The sequence below is a fragment of the Ixodes scapularis genome, unplaced genomic scaffold (genome assembly GCF_016920785.2).
Source record: "Ixodes scapularis isolate PalLabHiFi unplaced genomic scaffold, ASM1692078v2 PGA_scaffold1__304_contigs__length_218370807, whole genome shotgun sequence".
NCBI classification, from domain to species: Eukaryota; Metazoa; Arthropoda; class Arachnida; order Ixodida; family Ixodidae; genus Ixodes; species Ixodes scapularis.
The window spans coordinates 24199407-24218365 of NW_024609846.1; the positions used below are offsets into that span (position 1 = coordinate 24199407).

The following is an 18959-nucleotide window of genomic DNA, read 5'->3' on the forward strand; positions in this document are numbered from 1 at the left end:
ACTCGCTTTGCAAAGGTACATCTGGACATTGTTGGGCCTTTGCCGGAATCACAAGGCCACAAATATATCCTTACGGCTACTGATCGTTTCACGCGATGGTTCGAGGCTCTTCCCATTGCAGACATCACGGCTCACACAGTTGCACAAGCATTTCTACAGATGCGGATTTCGCGATTCGGCGTGCCAGGAACTATCAGCACGGATAGATGCCGGCAGTTTGAATCTGCACTCTTTAATCAAATCACACCTCTCCTTGATATCAGCAGAATAAGAACCACATCTTATCACCCAGAAGCAAATGAATTAGTTGAAATGTTTAATCGTCCATCTCAAGACCGCCCTCATTGCCCTACAGGTTGAATCCCATTTGACAGAATCGTTGCCTCTAGTGCTTTTGGGTCTTTGAAGAATCTTCAGAGGTCAACGTTCATGCTTAGCCGCCAAAGTGGTTTATGAAACGACACTTCGCCTACCGCAGGAATATTTCATCCCTCCTGACTCAGTGATCACCCCCGACCTATTGAGCTACGTTCACTGTTTCAAAGATGCTATGTCGCAATTATATCCCACACCAGCAAGACACTCATCAACAGGCACCGTTTTCGTTAGCAGATAGACACCTTTCTGTAATCACCCATATTTTCATGCGGAAGGGCGTTTTGCGGCGCTGCCTTCACGCACCCTCTGATGGTCCGTTCCCAGTTCTCAAAATAACTCTACAACACTTCGAGATACTGTTGAACGGCAAGCCTGAGAGAATATCAATCGACAGGCTCAAACCTGCGCACATTGAATCACCTGATACCAACTCACCGATAACTTATGTGGGCAAACCTGCACACCGCTACGTCCATTTTTTTCCCAGAACCGTCTCGCCGACTAAAGGAGTACTGTAGCGGCTATCAGGCCCGCCAGTGACCAGAAAAGGAAGAAGACCAAGGGAACTATTGTGCTTTGAGGCATATTGAATTCTAAGACTAGGCCAGCAGTTCAGCTGAACTGTACATAATGTAAATAAACGTCGATCGCTAAACTTCTATAGACCACTTGTGACGGTATGTTCTCACAGAGCCGATTCAACTTACGAAGCGGAGCATCGGCAATAGACCATTTGCTATATTACTTAAGAATCAAGGCGAATGCAGGGATCGGTGTTCCACGCGCCACACGCGCACGCCTTCCCCGTATAAAAGGTGCCAAGTAAATAACCAAAATAAAGCGTTGACGAACGCCCGTGCAAGATACAAATTGTTTAGGTTTTTGCTTTAGAAAATTTACTACTGCTGAGGCAAGCAAGCGCGACGCGTGGAACACCAATCCCTGCATTCTCCTTGATGCTTGGGTAATATAGCAATAGGTCTATTCTTTCGCAGTCAAGCTGCAGCAGGCATTTATTAAGAGTGAGATCAACCACATTGTAGTCGACGACACTCAGTGGCAATCCCACTAGCATGTTTGGTATAGACTTTGTATTCTAGGTGCTACTGGTCCAACCAATGCCTCCTATAGAAGACAACGCCTGCGCATGTGGTCATTGTTAGCGGATACGACCCACCTCAAGCGGCAAACACTGTGAAGTTAGCAACAGCAGAGAAGCAGACGCTTCTGTCTTGACGACATCGTGTGCTAGCCTTACTTTCGTTGGGAGACGCTAGGTTCGCTGGCGGCGGTGCTGACGCAAGGTGGGTGGCACTGCGTGCATCCACTAGTGATCAAGTATGGACGAGGGGGGAAAGGCGCGAGCCTTGTCTTCTATGTGGTAAGGGTCCAAGCCGACTTGTTTTGGACGGAAAATAGGTGCCAGTGCGACATCCACACAATGTACGACTGCACGTCGCGTGAACGATCTGTCCCGCGTTCAGAGCTTTACCGTGCGGTAATAAGGCAGCGACCTGCGCACACACTCTTCAACGCTAAACCGAGGCTTGTAGGAGAGGGCGACCCGAGCGTCACTGCCGTCCAAGAAGGGCGCGTAGCAGGTGTAGGTCACCGCCGACGGCGTCATCAGGGGCGTCCAGAGCTTGAAGAAGGGCCGCACCAGGACCAGCAGGAGCGTCAGCAAAATGCTCAGCAGCAGAGCCACGGGGTAGGGCATGGCGATCGGGAAGACGTCGAAGCCGCGGCACGCCAGGAACGGCCGCATGAACTCGTACATGTCCGCAGGGGTGTCGTCGGTGATGGTGAAGGCACGCCCTGAGATCGTGGGGTTCTCGGAAAGCGCTCTCACTCCGCAAAGATGCGCCGATGCGGCGTTTCCAACGTACATGATCTGCGAGTCGAGTGGGCCCACAGTTTAGTGAAAAGAAATAGAACGCATTTGCAGGCAGGGTACTTTCGCATCTGCTTTCAGTAGTCTGCATGAAATAATCGAAGAAACAAATGTGAACCCGGTATTTTGTTTCAGATGTTATCTATCAAGTTGTGCAAGTCACAGGCATTTCCAACCGGAATTTGTTATGCCGAGCTCTAAGGAGCACAAACATTTCGTTCCGGTTTACTTATTTTCCTGTTTCATTTACAATTGGCTTGCTAGCTTAGCCTTGAAAGACAGCACAAGCGCTGTTCAATAGGCGTCCTTTCAAATAGCTATTCACTCACGCCTCTAACCTCTACAGCGTTGTTATTTATTTATATATTTTATTTATTTTGGGTGACTTAAAAACAGCTTTACGCCTCTTTAGTGGAGCACGATAAAAAAAGGAATGTTAGCACACAACGATGATAGCAACAATGGGTTCTAAAGTGCCTAGGTACAAGTAACTGGAAATTGGTATCTAGGTACTCTCGTTGTATTTGAGGTGCAAACCTAGGTACTTTCATTTTTTCTTATCTGTTTCTGTATCTTAGGTACACATTCCAGTAACTTGTAACTAAGCTATGTTACTTTTTACAGGTACTTCCCTATTCACTTTCTCAACATGGTACAAACTATAAACCTTGAAGTATTAACCTACTACCATGTGCCGTGATTAACGTTGAGTTGGGTTCGACCTGGGAGGCAATTACTTGATCGAACGATGTTTTAGTGAACGAAGCCCCACCCATGATATCTCATCGTACGAAACTTTAGCGAATGGCGGTGTTCATATGAGCGAGCGGTGTAATAGCGATGGATTTCTAGCAAGTCTGGTCTAAATAATTGTACGTCAGTCGAAGGCGTGACATAAGTGCTGAGCAGATTGTCAGACCGAAGCCGAACCTAACCGAAAACCGGAACCGAACCGTTTTTTAGCCGAACCGGAACTGAACTGAACCGAAATCTTCACCGGCATGTTGGAACAGAACCAGAGATGAATGGGAAAAAAATATAACCGTAAGCGACTCAAAACGGTTCACGGTAATTTTTTCTTTTTTTGGTATTAAAAAATACGTGTTTAAAGGGATACTGAACCAAAGAATTTTGTACCCATAATAAGTGGCGCACGTTCTTTCCACGAGCCAGGAGCCGCCGGTGTGCGCGAGGACACGCAGCGAAAATGACGTCAAAGCCTCCATTCGCGCTTAAGAGGACAGTGAAATGCATGGCCTTCGGGCCAAAGGAGAATAAAGATAGGCTTTTCATCTCTACAAGTGAAAGCTACGTGCTTGTTAGACCAATTCATAGCTTACCTTTTACGCTAGACACCACTGTGTAGATGAAAAACTTGTCTTTATTCTCCTTTGGTCCGAAGCCCATACATTTCACTGTCATCTCAACCGCGAATGGAGGCCCTTGACGTCATTTTTGTTGCGTGTGCTCGCGCACATCGGCGGCTGCTGGCTCGTGGAAAGAACGTGCGCCACTTATTATGGACACTAAATTCCTTGGTTCAGTATCCCTTTAAGAGAGGACAATTGGCAGCTGGGGGTATTTCTTGATAGTGATCAAATTGTCATATACCGAATTGCAATGTGTGCATAAAACATTATGGGTTCTTTTGACACTTTTGTATTGGCACTATAGTTAATCATGTCACGTGGTCATGTGACGTCATGGTGTCCAGACATGTTGTCAAAAATGTCACGCTACGTGGCCCAGTGGCGTATACAAGTGGCTCACTGCGTCAAGTCTACTTCATGGAAAACGTCACCACATATATTAGCGTAGTTGACACCGTGACGTCACAAGGCCTCACGATCCCTCACCACGAGTCACGTGACACTGTGACGTACTCGACTGTCATGAGACAGAGTCGAGTGTTTGGATTCATGACAATCAGCATCAACAAAATATTCGGGTAATGGCTCTTGTTCAATCAAAAATGAAAGTAACCGAACTCTAACAGTGTCTAAAGCTCCAACCCACACTTTATTCTTCTCCAACCCCAGAACATGAATATGATAAACACTGGCGGTATACAATTAGCGTCATATTCAGTAATCGCTTGGTCTAATGGCGAGTTGAGGAACGGAAAGCCGTTTCTTTCCTTTTTTTTTTCTGCGTCTGCTATTGAGCGGAGAGAAAGACTAATGGGTGCTTTTGCAAGTTATCAACGTCAGGGATTAGCTCTTAGCGGTATTTACTGAAAGTGCACAAATTGTTGCATGTTCTATTTTACACGTATACAGCATTGAGGTACCCAAACATGTTATCGTTTTTGCTGAACTGTCTCAGAAAGTTTTTTCCCGAGAATAGAGGCACTGAAAGGACTAAATGTGACTTTTTAATTCGACGATAAATATAACTACAAATGTGTACGGGAAGGAAACCCGAAAAGAAAGGTCCTAGTGGCCTCAAAAGGACAGTCAAACATTGGTAGCCGCTCTAAGTCTCACAGGAGTGCTGTTCTCAAGTTCTTACACCAAGCATTAAAAACCTCAGTATTTTGTTTAAACTTACTGTTTGTGGGTGCAAAATAAAACAAATAGAAGATTAGTGTTAACAATTCTCACGAATAAAATCGTCAAATTTAAACCCCTAAACTGAGCAGGGAGTCCTTCAGGAATGAAAAGTATTCTCTGGAGGAGCATCGAAGAAAAACAAAAGGAAGAAAATGGGACAGGAGAGAAAGAGAAAAAAAGGAATTGGAAAAAAAAAAAATACTGTACAGTGTTGTAAAGGTTCCTCTGCTCCGCACCTTCGGCACAAACTAGAAAGCGTGGACCCGAAAACTTCTTTATTTGTAAACACTCGTGCAAGAATGTGCGTTTTAGGGGTGCCAGACGCTCGCGCCGTTCCTCAGGACGCTGCACCAAGCAAGGTTAGCTTGTGACGCTCGAATACACGACTTGCACTGAGCGCTAACCTTTCGTAGTGGGCATTTTAGACCAACGGATTTGAGTTTCTCAGCAAGAACAAATCGCAATGACCACAAGCATATAGTGCGATGAAGTTAAGGGAAAACCACGTTCTACAATTCAGCTTTCTGGCGAAATGCGATGTTCTCAACTATAGGAGAAGTGTATGTCTCAATCGTAAATGTGCACTATAGACGTTTTCTGTTTGCTATCGTTCTCAATCGTGTGGGTTCCGTATCTGGTATGCGGGACGAAAAAGAAATTCACCCTGGAATATGCGAGAAAATATAGGCGAGTCAAAGTAATAATCTGTGACAATCATGCATTTTTTTTTGTAAACACCTTCCAGCGGCGTAGAGATATCAAAGCGATGTTTTGCCGCATACTAGAAGTGACAACACTCAAAATGACTGCGCCCCCGTGAAAAAAAAGGGGGTTGTGTGTATGTTTATACAGCCTAGAACTTGGTCAGCCTCAACGTTCGACGAGTCTTCCATCTGTAGATGAGCAATTTAGCCAATGCAGTACAACCGCTAGCCTGGTGTCTTTAACGCGCATCTCGCAGTAGTGATACACGACCGCACGCCGGTACGAAGCTCATTCAGATCAAAACGGACAGGGGTGGGGATTGAACCCAGGATCCTTGGGTTCTGCAGCGCGACGTTCTCGTGGAAAAAGGTGTATACATAGCCGTCTGGCTGCAGCCTAATAAATTGTTAATGCGCTCGTGGCTGATAAATCCCAGAGTTGTAAAGCGAGGGCCCAAAACAAGTGCACGTAAAACCGAATATAATATTAGCCTCCCGAGAAAGTATTTTGCCAAATGTCGAGCTCGTGCAAGCTGATGTCCAAATGTGATATATACAGGGTGAAACAAGGAGACGCCAGGCTCTTTTAATCGACTGGAAAATTCGGTTTCTTAACGTATCGCGCTACGATTTTGTGCAGCGTTACCCACAGATTGTGCATTTTTTTTTGTAAAATTTGCAAAGATCGAATTTACCTGAGGAAAAAGTAAAGAAAGAAAAAGGCTTAGCTCCTATGGAAACGCAGCGACGCAACCGGTCTTCAAAGAGCACGGCGCCGTTTCGCATAGGAGACAAGAGATGGCGCAAGCGGTCGCGACGCCAACTGCCGCCAACGAACGAGCAGACGACGCCGAGAGCCGGCCCTTTTGCAGACAAAGAACTGCAGTTCCTTGCTGTTACCCCGCGTCTTTTTTGTTTCTGCGACTGTCACCGCCTGCGGAACGCAAGCCGCTTTTGAGTCGAAAAGATCGTCTGCTAAAGACGCTGGCTCTCGGCGCCGTATGCTGGTTCGTTGGCTGCGTTCGTTGCGCCATCTCTTGTGTCCCGCGCGAAACGGCGCCGTGCTCTTTGAAGACCGGTGGCGTCGCTGCGTTTCCATAGGAGCTAAGCCTTTTTCTTTCTTTACTTTTTCCTCAGGTAAGTTCGCTCTTTGCAAATTTTACAAAAAAAAAAGAAAAAGAAAGCACCATCTGTGGGCAACGCTGCACAAAGTCGTAGCGCGATAGGTTAAGAAACCGAATTTTCCGGTCGATTTAAAGAGCCTGGCGTCTCCTTGTTTCACCCTGTATATTAAAAATGTAGTGTCTGTCCTTCACTCTATTTATGTGTAATTAGTAATATCATTGTATGCATCTCTGTGAGCTTATTTAGAGGAATGCCAGTTATTGTCTTTTTTTCTGCATATTTCGTGTACTAGCCTTAAGATCTATTATTGAAGCATACAATAAATTTGGCGGACCCCGCGACCCGGTGTTTCACCCTGCTAAGCAGCTAATAACAAATCACGTTTCTGCAGTCTGAACAGCTGGCGTATTTTCGAGTATCGTCCTCGCGTGTCAGTCTCAAAAGGTTATGTGCACAATTCATACTGTCAAATTGATTGATGATTATGAAAATATATTTAATTTCTCAATAAATATGTGACAACAAAAATAAAGGACCGATCACCTTAGAAATATACATTATAAGTAAATACAGCCCAAATTATATTAAATATTTTCTGCAATTCTTCCCGGCCATTTTATCTTCAATAGGCACATCTATTAAGGATTCGTAAGAGCCTTAAAGAAATTTTTTTATTTAGAACTTGATCTAGATAAGTATGTCTTCCTGACACATATTTAGCTTCTGTAACATATAGAAGTGTGTTATTGCCTTTTTTATATAATGAACGACAGTTTCATGTATCTATTGGCCGGACAAAAAGAAAGTACACAGGGGAGCGTGCCGGAAATATAAAGATTATGCGTGCAGACCATCAGAAAGTGACCAGTTTAACTAGCTGCAATGTCAAGCAAAGTATGCAATACCAATTACTCCTATTTAACAAAAAATAACCAAGTAGCAAGGGTGATGCTTGTGTGCAAAATGAGTTGACCGGCATCTTGTCAAGAACAAATATCAAATTCAGAGCTATGCCGAAAAAAAAAAAAAAATTAACGGGTTATGTGAAATTTTAGCCCAAATTTGATTTGAGTACGAAGGAGCGTATAGATTATAGTGAACGATTGTGATAACTTTTTTATGCATGATTATTCGCCTGCATAAAGGCGCTGAATGTAAAAAAAATGTTGGTTAGGGGAAGAAGAGTTGTGATTGCCGCTCAGTGTTTCTATGAAAATTAGACTAAAAGGGCATGTTCTAAAATTTTTGCGACATTTTGAAAATATTATTGCTTTTATCTAGGTTGCGTCGTCGTTATATATATATTGTGAAACCTATTTCGTAAACTATATTTCACGATATACACGTCGAGGGGGTTCCCATTCTACAATTTTATGCACTGTAATTAACTCCTAGCCCTTACAGTTTTTGTTATCAACTTTCTACGACATTTTTATAGATAATAGTGAATAGAGGCTGTAGATATTTTAAAGAAAATGTATCCATTTTTCCATCCACTGCCTATAACTTTTTGGCCGCATTGTTTCTGTCCATATTCTATAGATCCTGGTGTATAGAGATCAAATAAAAATTGTAGAAAAAAGAGATAGAAATTTTAAGAATGTTTCTATTTCCTTTCTAACAACAATAGGTCAGTTTTTTTATCGCGAAAAACTATATAATTTTGAATATTATCTTTTTAGTTTATCACGAAACGTCCCTGGAAACATGCACTCGCCACATGTTGTTTGCGCATATGGAGATATAGATACACACTCTAGGAAGCACTCCTAGCATTAGTAATCCAGAAGTGTTGAGTGCTCCACAGCTATATGTATCGTACACTTGAAAGACATTCACTTGAACGAGGACAAAACCAGAAGATTAAAAAAAGATTACAAGTATGTTGCTTTTTTTGTGCACATGATTTGTACGAAGTGTGATTTGTAGGGGTCAGTGAACTGCATCTATAAAGCTGTCTTCAACACTATGCAAGTGGCGATCATTATTTGACACAGACGAAAAAAGAAGCCTCCATTAGGATACTCCAATTGGGTGTGATGTCGCTTCTCCGCAGTGCATCTTATTCTTCTATCGATTGCAGTACACATAAATTTTAAAGGACGGTGGCGATAAAAAATCTATTGAGACGTGGTGATAGAAATTTTATAGCATTTGTACCGTCTTTATAGACTTCGGTTGAGAGAAAGTCTATAGAAAGCCTATCGATAATTCTCGATACGACGTGACTGGAGAGGAAGTTGAAAGAGTCGTTAAATGTGTATAAGATATATATAGACTGCTTGAAAAAATGTTTTGTGAGGGAAGTTTAAGAGCACAATTAGGATTCAGCCTCTATTACTGCGTCGCCAAGTTGTACCAAACACAGGTATTTTAGCCGACCTGCCAGGCTGACAACCTTTCAATCCACGAAAAATACACGGTGTTTCTATTTAGGCTTAACAGATTTCTTTAAAAAAATACGTGAAAGCCACACTAATGCAGTTTGTGCAGGTCAGTTATACGGCAAGAAGGAGATAATATAGGGGGCTAATCTTCGCGATAAGTCAAATAATTAACTAAGATTTGTTAATTATTTTTTATTAGCGAAAATAGACAAATGGTTTCAATTAAAAACTTGCTAAGCTTCTTTAAAACCACTAAAAAGTAATTTTAGAAACAATATTTGTTTGCGTGGGAGGCGCGTAGTGCTCTAAAGTTACCACAAAAACAGCGGGGGTGCGTTATCGCTACTGCGGCCTCGCTCCTTCTGGACGGGTGGTAACTTTAGCGCTTCACCGTGCTTCCCACGTACTCCAAGTCTTTCTAATACTGAGTGATCGAGTGGTTTGATGGCTTTCAGTAAGTTTTTAACTAGAACCAGAGCTTTCACGTTTTTGTTTAGACAAATCTGTTAAGCTTAAAAAGAAACACCTTATATATGCGACTGCGAATAAAGTAAACAAATCGATGTTGAGTCGTGCAGACACGTTAGTTTATCGATCAAGCTTTTCTTTTACAGTCGTGTCGAAAAGAAATATTGTGATTTTTTTTTAAATGTTCGGTACCTGAAAATGAAAGTGGATTGTACGAATGATAAAAAAAGTTATATAATTACTTGTTTCAAGGTTGAAATACAGCTTTTGTCAAAACAGGACGGAAAATATATTCTCAGTTTAGCGGTTCGAACCGTTATTTTTGCTCCCTGGAACTGAGCCGGAGCTGAACCGAAAGCCGTGAACATGAACCCGAACCGAACAAATAAAATTTCGGTTTACCACTCTGGTCCTGAGTGCTATAAATTAGAAAGATAAAATGAAGAACAAAGTCTACAAGACTTGCGAGAAACGCGCAAAAAGACGTGACTTAGGAGCGCTGGTGAATCAGTTGTACCATTTACGATCTTATACAGAAACATCAACTCACAGATCGTTCTCCTGTTGTGCAACGTGTCCAATTTCACGAGTTAACAAATCACTTCGTAACTGTAGAAATAATTTGGTTGAAAATAACGATTCAACAATACCCGAGTGAATTTACGTTGAACACGCTCAATTACACTTAAATTAGTGGCTCCAATATAGCTTCATATAGTTGAGGCATATTCTACACAACTACGCACCATTAAAGAAACAAAGATAACAATTAAATGTTTAGAAAAACTGCGTGTTATACACGTTAATGCCCTCAGAACTCTAAAAGAAGCATTCTTAATTGTAGTTACGTGATGATTTAAATTAGTCGCAATAGCCACAAAACCTCCCAGATCACGAACGACCTCTACACGAAGAATATCGGTGGAATCTAATGTATATGGAAAATTAAGAATTTCACGCTTTCTAAAAAAAGACATAACTTCCGTCTTTGACTTATTTAAGAAAAGGTAATTTGAAAGACACCACGTCGAAATAGAATCTATATCACGCTGAAAACATTAACAATATTCAACGACTTTAACTATCGTAAACAACTTAATTTCATCAAATGATACCAGCAACTAGCTGCGTGTGCTTAATACGAAACGCGAGATTATTCACAACATTCACGAGCAGTAAAAGACCGAGGATACTGCATTGGAAAGCACCAGAAGTAGATAAAGAAAGAGCATATAAGTGACCGGATACTTGGACAAAGTTTACTCAATGAGACAGATAGGTATCAAACAAACGACAGTATTTAGTAAACGGATTGTAACTAGAGAGTTTACTCAACAGTAGTTGAAGGTTTCATATATATAAAGCTTTGGTCATATCAAAGTACACTACATCCGCTTTTTGTCCGCTGTGTACAGATGGTACTATTTCACTCGGGAGAGAATATGAGTTTGTTTCTGCTGAACGTCCTTTCATGACATCATGTTGTTCGGGAATAATGTTCCGTAAGAAATATGCATAAAGGCGGATGTGAAGAACAATTTTATATACTTTCGACAAATTACAGAGGAGGGAGAAAGGCCGATAGTTGTTAACCATGGATTGATCACTAGATTTTTGCGATGGAACGGCAACAGTGATTTTTCAAGCGACATGAAATGTCTCAGATTCAACTGATAAGTTGAATATATGAACTAAAACTGGAGAGCCTTTTACAATCAAACTTGGAATGCCATCAGCTCCCGTAGATAACTTTAGTTTCAATTTTTAATAGTCTTCCAAACTTCATGTGTACTAATTTGAGCAACGGTAAGAAAATTCATTTAGTTTATATTCGAACTTGGCGATATGACATCAATCGTACTAGAGCAGACACTAAAATGACTTTAAAAATATTAGCTATTCACCTTTTTTTTGTTTAGCAGCAGACTCAGTGGCGTCATCTATCGGGCAGCCCAATTTTTTACTCATAATTATTTCATCAGAAGAGCAAGTTAAGTCTGACGTATCCATATTTATATCCATATCCATATCCAGAAGATCGTGTATATTTGATTTTACAAAGACTGCGAAACCAGCCGTCCAGTTCAGAACCGGAACTGGTTGGGGGCTATTTGCAAACTGGTGCCCCCACGTTCCAAAACGCGAGAAAGAGGGAATACATCTACTGACCAGTGACGTAATCCTCGTTATCTCGCAACGTGATCGTGGTGACATTCTCTTTAATGCTTTCTTTGACAAACTTCCCCATACACTGCGGCTGCGTGCTCAATGAGTTTTCCGCAACTGTCAGCGTGATGTTGCTTATTTTGCTGACTCAATCGTTTCTGCAGTGCACGATATTGACAAAATCACGTGTATTAATCGGCATGTCCACTTCCTCTTGAGAGACGATAATAATGTAGTTTGCGCCTTAAGCAATGTATTGGTTCCTTCAAAAACAATGGGGGATAGTCATTTTTAGAAGAAATCTTCAGTATGAACAATTTCATGATTTCCTGAACAATAGCAGAAAGTGTGCAAACTGTTGACTCAACACTGATCATCTAAGACACTGCTCCGGTCATAGTCCCGAAGATACTGATATAAGGAATGGCATTCACCGTTTGAGTAGTAAAACCATGATCGTGAATGAAAAATACGCTTGTCAAGTGGGAAGAAAAATTGTACAATAAACGGTGGATGACGTTTGTCCACCCGGCATTGTTGTACTTTGGTGAGGCTAATATCAACAACAGAGGTGACCGGAGCGAGGTCAAGTATGTTTCCACAGCAATTGCGGAAATTATTACGTTGTTTAAAACCATCGAAATATACAAAGTCTAACGTACAAAGTAGCTTCATTCTTGCGTTCGTGTTACCAAGAAAGAAGCTACCCGACTCCCAATCGTACCCAGGAAGGTTGAAATAGCCGTACATGTGCACTCGAACTTTTGAGACGAAAATTTTTCCAGGAAGGTAATATGTTCACAGAAGACAATGGGATCAAACATAGACGGAAAGTGGTAATCACAGATAAGAAAATTGCGAGTGTCGGTAGACATAACTGCAATCCACAAACTCTCAAGATAACACTCAAGATCACTCGTCCTATGAACTTTCAGACTCCTATCTGCAGCAATCAATACCCAAGCTCTTTCCGTTTTCTTCACAATCTCGATTTCGTCTAAAAGCCTCGTATGTGGGCGGAAAGTAATTCGATCTAGAAAATCAATTGATTAGGCAAGTTTCGGTTAGGCATATTATCGCACACGTGCTTGAAATGGCCAAAAAAAAACTCGTCTTCTTTAGTTCTTTAGTTCACGCACGTCTTGAAAATAATCTGTACGCTCGTCATGCATCCTCTTCTTTTCTCCTCAGCAACCCAAAAAACGGCCTAAAGAGAAAGCCGTAAGCCACACGCGTGATTAATCTTGTCGAAATCGTCCCACTCAAGAGCGATGTGGAACGATGCTTAGATCTCATGTCTAAACGGAAGTTTGGTACGCACATATGTTATAACGACGGTGCTGAGCATTTCTATGATATCGTAAACAGTCGTTGTAGCATTAGGCCAAGATACGAAGAGCGCCCTACTTCACGGAGGGGGAGGTACAGACGTCAGCCTTCTACCAGTGTTTGTGCCCGTGGCGGGCCTGACTTTCCTTTTATTTTGGATAATGGTGAATCCTTCCTTGTCGACTGTTGATTGGCTGCCGCGGATACCAGCGGTCGAGGCAACCAAGGTTTTTTTTTATGCTTTGATAATTCAACGGGGCAAGTAGGATCGAGACCAATTCGGTATCGATCCTACTTGCCCCGTTACTTGCATGTCTGCACCAGCCGCAGTGCTCAAAATCGCTGTCGCATAACTTGAGACCAAAGTATAAATTAGCTCCTGGTGCTCGTAACATGCGAACTCTATCTCGGGAATTTGTTTTGGCTACCACCCACCTGAAAGCCCTTGCCGACTTTCACCAGCTTGTTCATGGTCAGCCCGGCGTACTGCATGATATGTGTGATGCACATCTGGTCTTGCTCTCCATAGATTGGAGTCTGGCGTAGAATCAGCGTCCGGAGACGTGTTTTTCCTGTGCACCAAGGACATCATGTTCCTGACGTGCTATCCTTACCAAAAGCGCTATTTCTTTCTACATATGCTGCTGAATTCCCTTGTCCGGAAATAAATAGGATTGAATATGGAAAGTTCAGGGAGTAGTTAACTTTAACCAATCAATTTCTAAAAGTGGCCCGACCTTTTTGTATGTGGTGTGTGTGGCAACAAAGAACTGACAGCAGCTTACAAATGAACTTGCTAGACCAAAATAATAGAAGCCGCTCTACTTCGCGCAATAATACATTCGACTCCCACTAGCGTTTCAAAACTCCTGCGCATCCCGTTTCTGAGAAATCAAACATGTTAACTTCTTGCATTCACTAGCACGCTTTGGAAAGCAGGACATCACTTTATTAAAGCGTCAACAAAACAGTCGAAAATTTAAAAACAGAATAAATCTTTCTTGACACTGTGTAGAACGAAAACCCAACATTACCTGATAAGGAAAGCAAAGTGAACAATGATTATGCGAACATAAGGAAAGCAGAAGACGAGAGCGTGCAGGGACGTTAGAACGCCGTGCTCTGATTGGAAGGATTAGTGGGTAGACGTAAAGCTAGCTACCTTCGTCTCCACTGCACTCATTGAACGCGTTCCGATGTGAAAGCCAAACGTCGGATGCCGGCGTTTTGCGTTCTAACGCGTTCAACGAGTGTAATGAAGACAATGGCAGCTAGCTTTAGGTCTACCCACTAATCATTCCCACCAGAACTCGATGTTCTGACGTGCCCGCACGCTCTCGCCTCCTTCTTTTCCTCAGTTTCCGCCCGCGTATGGTCTACATCACGCTAAGAAATGCTCGTGCATCCAACACTTCCCTACGAAGCATGACGAGAGCCAGTCACTCAAACCAAGGAAAACCCTCTGGCAATTGCGTTTTGGTAAGGACGACGTGCTTTGGTAAAGCGGGTCTTGAAGCTTTCCAGTACAGACCTGATGCACGTATGATTCAGAACGTAACCTGCTCCTCATCGTCCGCTAAGTTTTCATTTCGGTACACTTCGGTTACTTGCTCTCTGCCTGTTCTACAGGAAACCAATCACAGCAGTGAAACAAGCACGCGCGAGCGATTATTTACGCCGCTTCAAGAGTCGCCACTCACCGTCGGCCAGGAGCCGTCCGCTGGCGGCAATCACCAACTTGGCCGCATTCTGCTTTGTCTCGCCGTAGGGCCCCCGGTAGCAGTGCATCTCCGAGCACTCTCGCTTGCTGGACGGGTTGTGGTCGGTGCTAACAGTGCCCGTGAACACCAGAAGAGGAACGTTCTTGTCCACGCAGGCCTCGATCACGTTTTGCGTGCCTGTATTTCAGATCCCAGCAGTTCATAATATAGGTGCCATCTCTGTGCAAATGAATTGAGTAGTACACTCTAAAAAGCCTCGCATAGTGCACAGCGATACGGTTGAAAAGCCGATCATAAGTCAATGAAAACGGTGAGAGCGGTATCGTGACTTAATGGCGCAGTTTTTGTGGAAGAAAGACATCCATACCTTTTGCCACTGAGGCCGCGCGGCTATTGCGACCAGCTGCCGATCACCACTCAATTGGTTCATATAATTATAGCAAGAGCAGTGACTTGCCTTTCTATCTTTTCTCCGGAAGAAGAGAAAAAGGGATAAACAAAAAGGAAAAACAGAAAGTTTAACTTAAAATGATATTGTATTGCTTGGATACCCTTGTGCACCCTAATGTTACTGGATTCTGCTGAAAGTAGCACCAAGCTCTCCGTATGGTCGCCATATTAATTAATAAAATGAACAGTTTCTTCTTGACGTCTCCACCTTTTGTGAGCCGACCTGAATTCTCCGGTGATGGGTAGCTTTATAGAGACGTTCCTTGAATACCGACATTTCGTTATCCGCACTCCGGCGAAACAAGCGCAAAAATTCCATTTGCGTCGCCGGTGCTTGGCGGCATAGAAAAATAATTTTTCTTTATTAAAAATACACAAGAACAACAATACCATAGTAAGACATCTGTGGAGATAGGCATGATAGATAATTGAACTGAACGCACAGCGCCAAGTAAACGATTATATTGGCGAGGACCGCTTTCCGCATGATGATGCTCCATAGGGATTTTGGTACGACTGATTCAAGACGACCCTTTCGAAGCTTCGAAGATTTGAATGGACTGAAAAGGCAATTGCCATGGCAACTGAGACCGATCAGCCAATCACCTTGCGAGGTTTGGTCATCTGTATGGTAGTATGTGTTTGTGTTCGGCTAGCAAGTAGAGAAGGCAATGGCGCTACTCCCTCAGGATCCAATGACTCCAGTGCACTCTGAAGGCGCGTTCACACTTACAAGTCACATCTGTCGTGCGACAACTATTGTCTGAAAATCGGCGGTCGCAAGTCGCAAACGTGATTGATTTTTGCGACCAGTCACCGAGTCGCCCGGCGGTTGAACCAATCAGCTGCGCGTCAAAAGTGACGTGTGGTGCGCCTCGTGTTTGTTTCCATACGGCACTCCGAACTTCTGTAAGAGAATCAAGTGGCAAGCAACCAACACGTCCGTCCAACTCCTTGGGTAGCGGTAGTGGCCATGGGTACACAGCCACAGAGGTCTTTTCAGCGGCTTTGGTCAGCAATATTAAGGAATACCTATTTTTTTTTTTATAAAAGCAGCACCCCGATTTGAACGAGGGTCTGAAGAAGAACTCGGCGTGGCAACGAATCCGTGCCACATTTGGCTTGGCAGGAATGTAGAGTGACGCGGTACCCCGAGAGAGGGCACGCCGATGTAGTGATTGCGCTTCATTTGACGTTTTTACATTTTCATTTTACAATTGAATTACTGTAATTCAATTACAGTAAATTTATTACTGCCAACTCTGATACCAATATTGAGATAACCCGAAAAATCGTTATAACCGATGACTGTTGTATTCGGACAAGAAACTGGGCGTTTGTAGTCTAGACAGTCTCGAAACTGATCTTTATAAACAGGAAATCGTTATTTGTGGTATCGTTATAAGTGGACTGCGCTGTAATAAGCATCTAGTGCTTAGAAAGGATGTTACGGCTCTAAAGGTAAGATTTTCGGTCGTCATAACTTCATAGGCGGATATACCACATGAAAAAAGAATGTATTCAAGGTAAGAATAATTTAGAAGGACGAATTAATGTATGAAAGCCTTTTCAAGTAGCAAGTAACAACACAAGACAAAACTGACTTGGAAGAATGCCCTTCATCTACTTTCCAAAGGAAATCTTGGACAATCACCGCTAATTACAGATAAAGCTGGCACCAGACAAGACTTGCGTTTTTACATAACTCCAAGATTAAAACCTCCGAAAATATTGCTCAGAGGTTATCATCGCAACCCCCCAGAGTTTTGGTTGCTGTAGGTTGCATTAAGCGGGAAGAGTTAAAGCCTGCGCGTACATTCCTAGTATTAGAGGTTAGCAAGAGTTAACATGCCCCCAAACATCGACTGCAAAGACGAGGCAGTTCGGTACCTTGCACGTTAACCTCCTCCATGAGCTTGGCGTCCGGAAAGAAGCCGACGTCGATGAGCGAGGCGCAGTGGATTACGCAGTCCACTCCTTCGAAGGCTGCTTTCACCGCCTGAGCATTGCAAACGCTCGCTACGGTCTCCTTCATAGGCACGCTGGTCCCGTGTCCTGGAGTGAAAGAACAGTTTAATCGCTTTGAAGCCGCACTAAACTGCAAATAAATCATTCAAAAGACCGTCTCGCAGACATTGTCTGAGACCCGTTCATTTCTTGTATGGCAGTCATGTCCCATTAGTCATACAGAAACTTGCAGGCTGGGCAGTTTGTGGAAAGGGGGCAAAATTGGACGGGGTCGCGCTTAGACGAATCCATTAAAACAAAAGTGTGACGAAAGAGCCAGAAGACGCTCGGCATTATCCTTGCAACTGAAAGTAATCAAACCATTTTCATTTTTTTTTTTTTACTTTGGACTTTTCCGACGTTTATTACCGCCGAGCTTCGTTCTTCTTTCGCTCATCGCCAGAAAAAAAAGTAAGGTCTCACTATCTTCGAGGAAGGAACAAATGGAGCAATAAACAACTGACCCAAAAGGACAGACACAGAGAACGTCTCAAACTCAGCTCAGTTGGAGCTGAGTTTGAGACGTTCTCTGTGTCTGTTCCTTCTACTGAAAGTTCTTCCGATTTCTTCCACCGCAGTCTCAGGTGTAATACGACATGATTAGCTACCACCAGCTCGCCTGCACTCTCACCGTCTTTTCACAAATAGAGTGAATTGCTATTTCGCCCAAACTCATATGCGCTATAATTCAGCATAACGGCCGCCACAAAAAAAAAAAAAAAAAAAAAAAAGTGGTGCAGGCGATGCTTTTCCCTTCTTCCTCAGTTTCTCTGCTACCCCCCTTGGAAGACCAGGTCCCCATCGGGATTTCCTTTCTTGCTAAAAAAGAAACGCGATGTCGGCGGAGTACGCTCACCGAGACTGTTCCGGTAGGGCCTGGTGTCGAGGAGCCGTATCTCCCGGACTGTCGGCAGTTCTTTTCCTTCCTGGAGGAGACGGACGATGTGCTGTCCCAGGAAGCCGCTGGAACCGGTCACGAGGACCACACGCACTGGCCGCTTCTCACTAAAGACGCCGAAAAAAAAAAAACCGAGTATAAACCAACACTTAAAAATTTAAAAGTAAACATTTGACAGAAATCTGTCTGGTTGGGAGTAATTAATATTAAAAAATTTGAACACCAACCAAGCCCTTCTGTAGGGACCCAACGTTTCAAGGCCAATTCGGCCTCTTCTTCAGGGGCGACTACGGCTATGGCCGTTGAGGAGCAGTGTCCTTTTCTTTTTCTTCTACGGCGTGTGTCTGGTCTTCTTCTTCTACGGCTCTGCCTTTTTCAATAATGTGACGAAGCCCGTTCACATAGGCGGATGGTAAAGCCCCTAGAGATCTGTTGATGTTCTGTGGCGTTGTTTGAATATGCCATGATTCTAGGAACAGTCTTTTTCGCGCATTTGTCTCAACGTCAACGATGCATGCGTTGTCGAAGTCGATGCGATGGTCCTTGACGTCGCAGTGCTCAGCGACCGCGCTACGCTCGTGATCGAACTTGCGCACGTCGTTTTTATGTTGACGGATTCTCTCTCGGAAGTTCTTCGTCTCGCCGATGTATGAGGCCGCGCAAACCCCGCACGGAATCTTATATACAACGCCTTGGGCCCTTTCTTTGCCAGGGTGATCTTTTGGGCGTGGCATGAGTCGTCCAAGGGTAGACACAGGTTTGTGCGCTAGTTGGATACCCTCTTTCGCAAGCACACGTGCCAGTGCCTCGCTTGTTCCGTTGATGTAGGGAACGCTGATGCGGGAGGTTGGGCGGAAATTTGCACTTAACTGTTGCTGCACGT

At 43.4% G+C, this 18959-nt stretch overlaps 1 protein-coding gene across 1 annotated transcript; it reads right to left on the bottom strand.

Annotated features, from left to right (window-relative positions):
* Positions 1-299: 299 nt before the first annotated feature.
* LOC8032160 (NADPH-dependent 3-keto-steroid reductase Hsd3b4-like) lies at positions 300-18177 on the bottom strand. The gene is made up of 5 exons (XM_029970392.3): positions 18035-18177; positions 17062-17226; positions 14701-14898; positions 13436-13572; positions 300-2269 (listed from the first exon to the last, which is right to left on the bottom strand). Exons 2-5 carry the CDS (start codon positions 17204-17206, stop codon positions 1859-1861), a joined length of 891 nt encoding a protein of 296 aa, XP_029826252.2. The 5' UTR covers positions 17207-17226; positions 18035-18177; the 3' UTR covers positions 300-1858.
* Positions 18178-18959: the final 782 nt, after the last annotated feature.

What these genes read in the sequence shown, in the direction of transcription:
- LOC8032160 (XM_029970392.3), bottom strand. Translation starts at nt 17,206, where the DNA reads ATGAAGGAGACCGTAGCGAGCGTTTGCAATGCTCAGGCGGTGAAAGCA. An exon ending in GGAGGAGGTTAACGTGCAAG is followed by an intron (nt 14,899 to 17,061) that starts GTACCGAACTGC and finishes TCTGAAATACAG; the next exon opens with GCACGCAAAACGTGATCGAG. An exon ending in CGGACGGCTCCTGGCCGACG is followed by an intron (nt 13,573 to 14,700) that starts GTGAGTGGCGAC and finishes CTTGGTGCACAG; the next exon opens with GAAAAACACGTCTCCGGACG.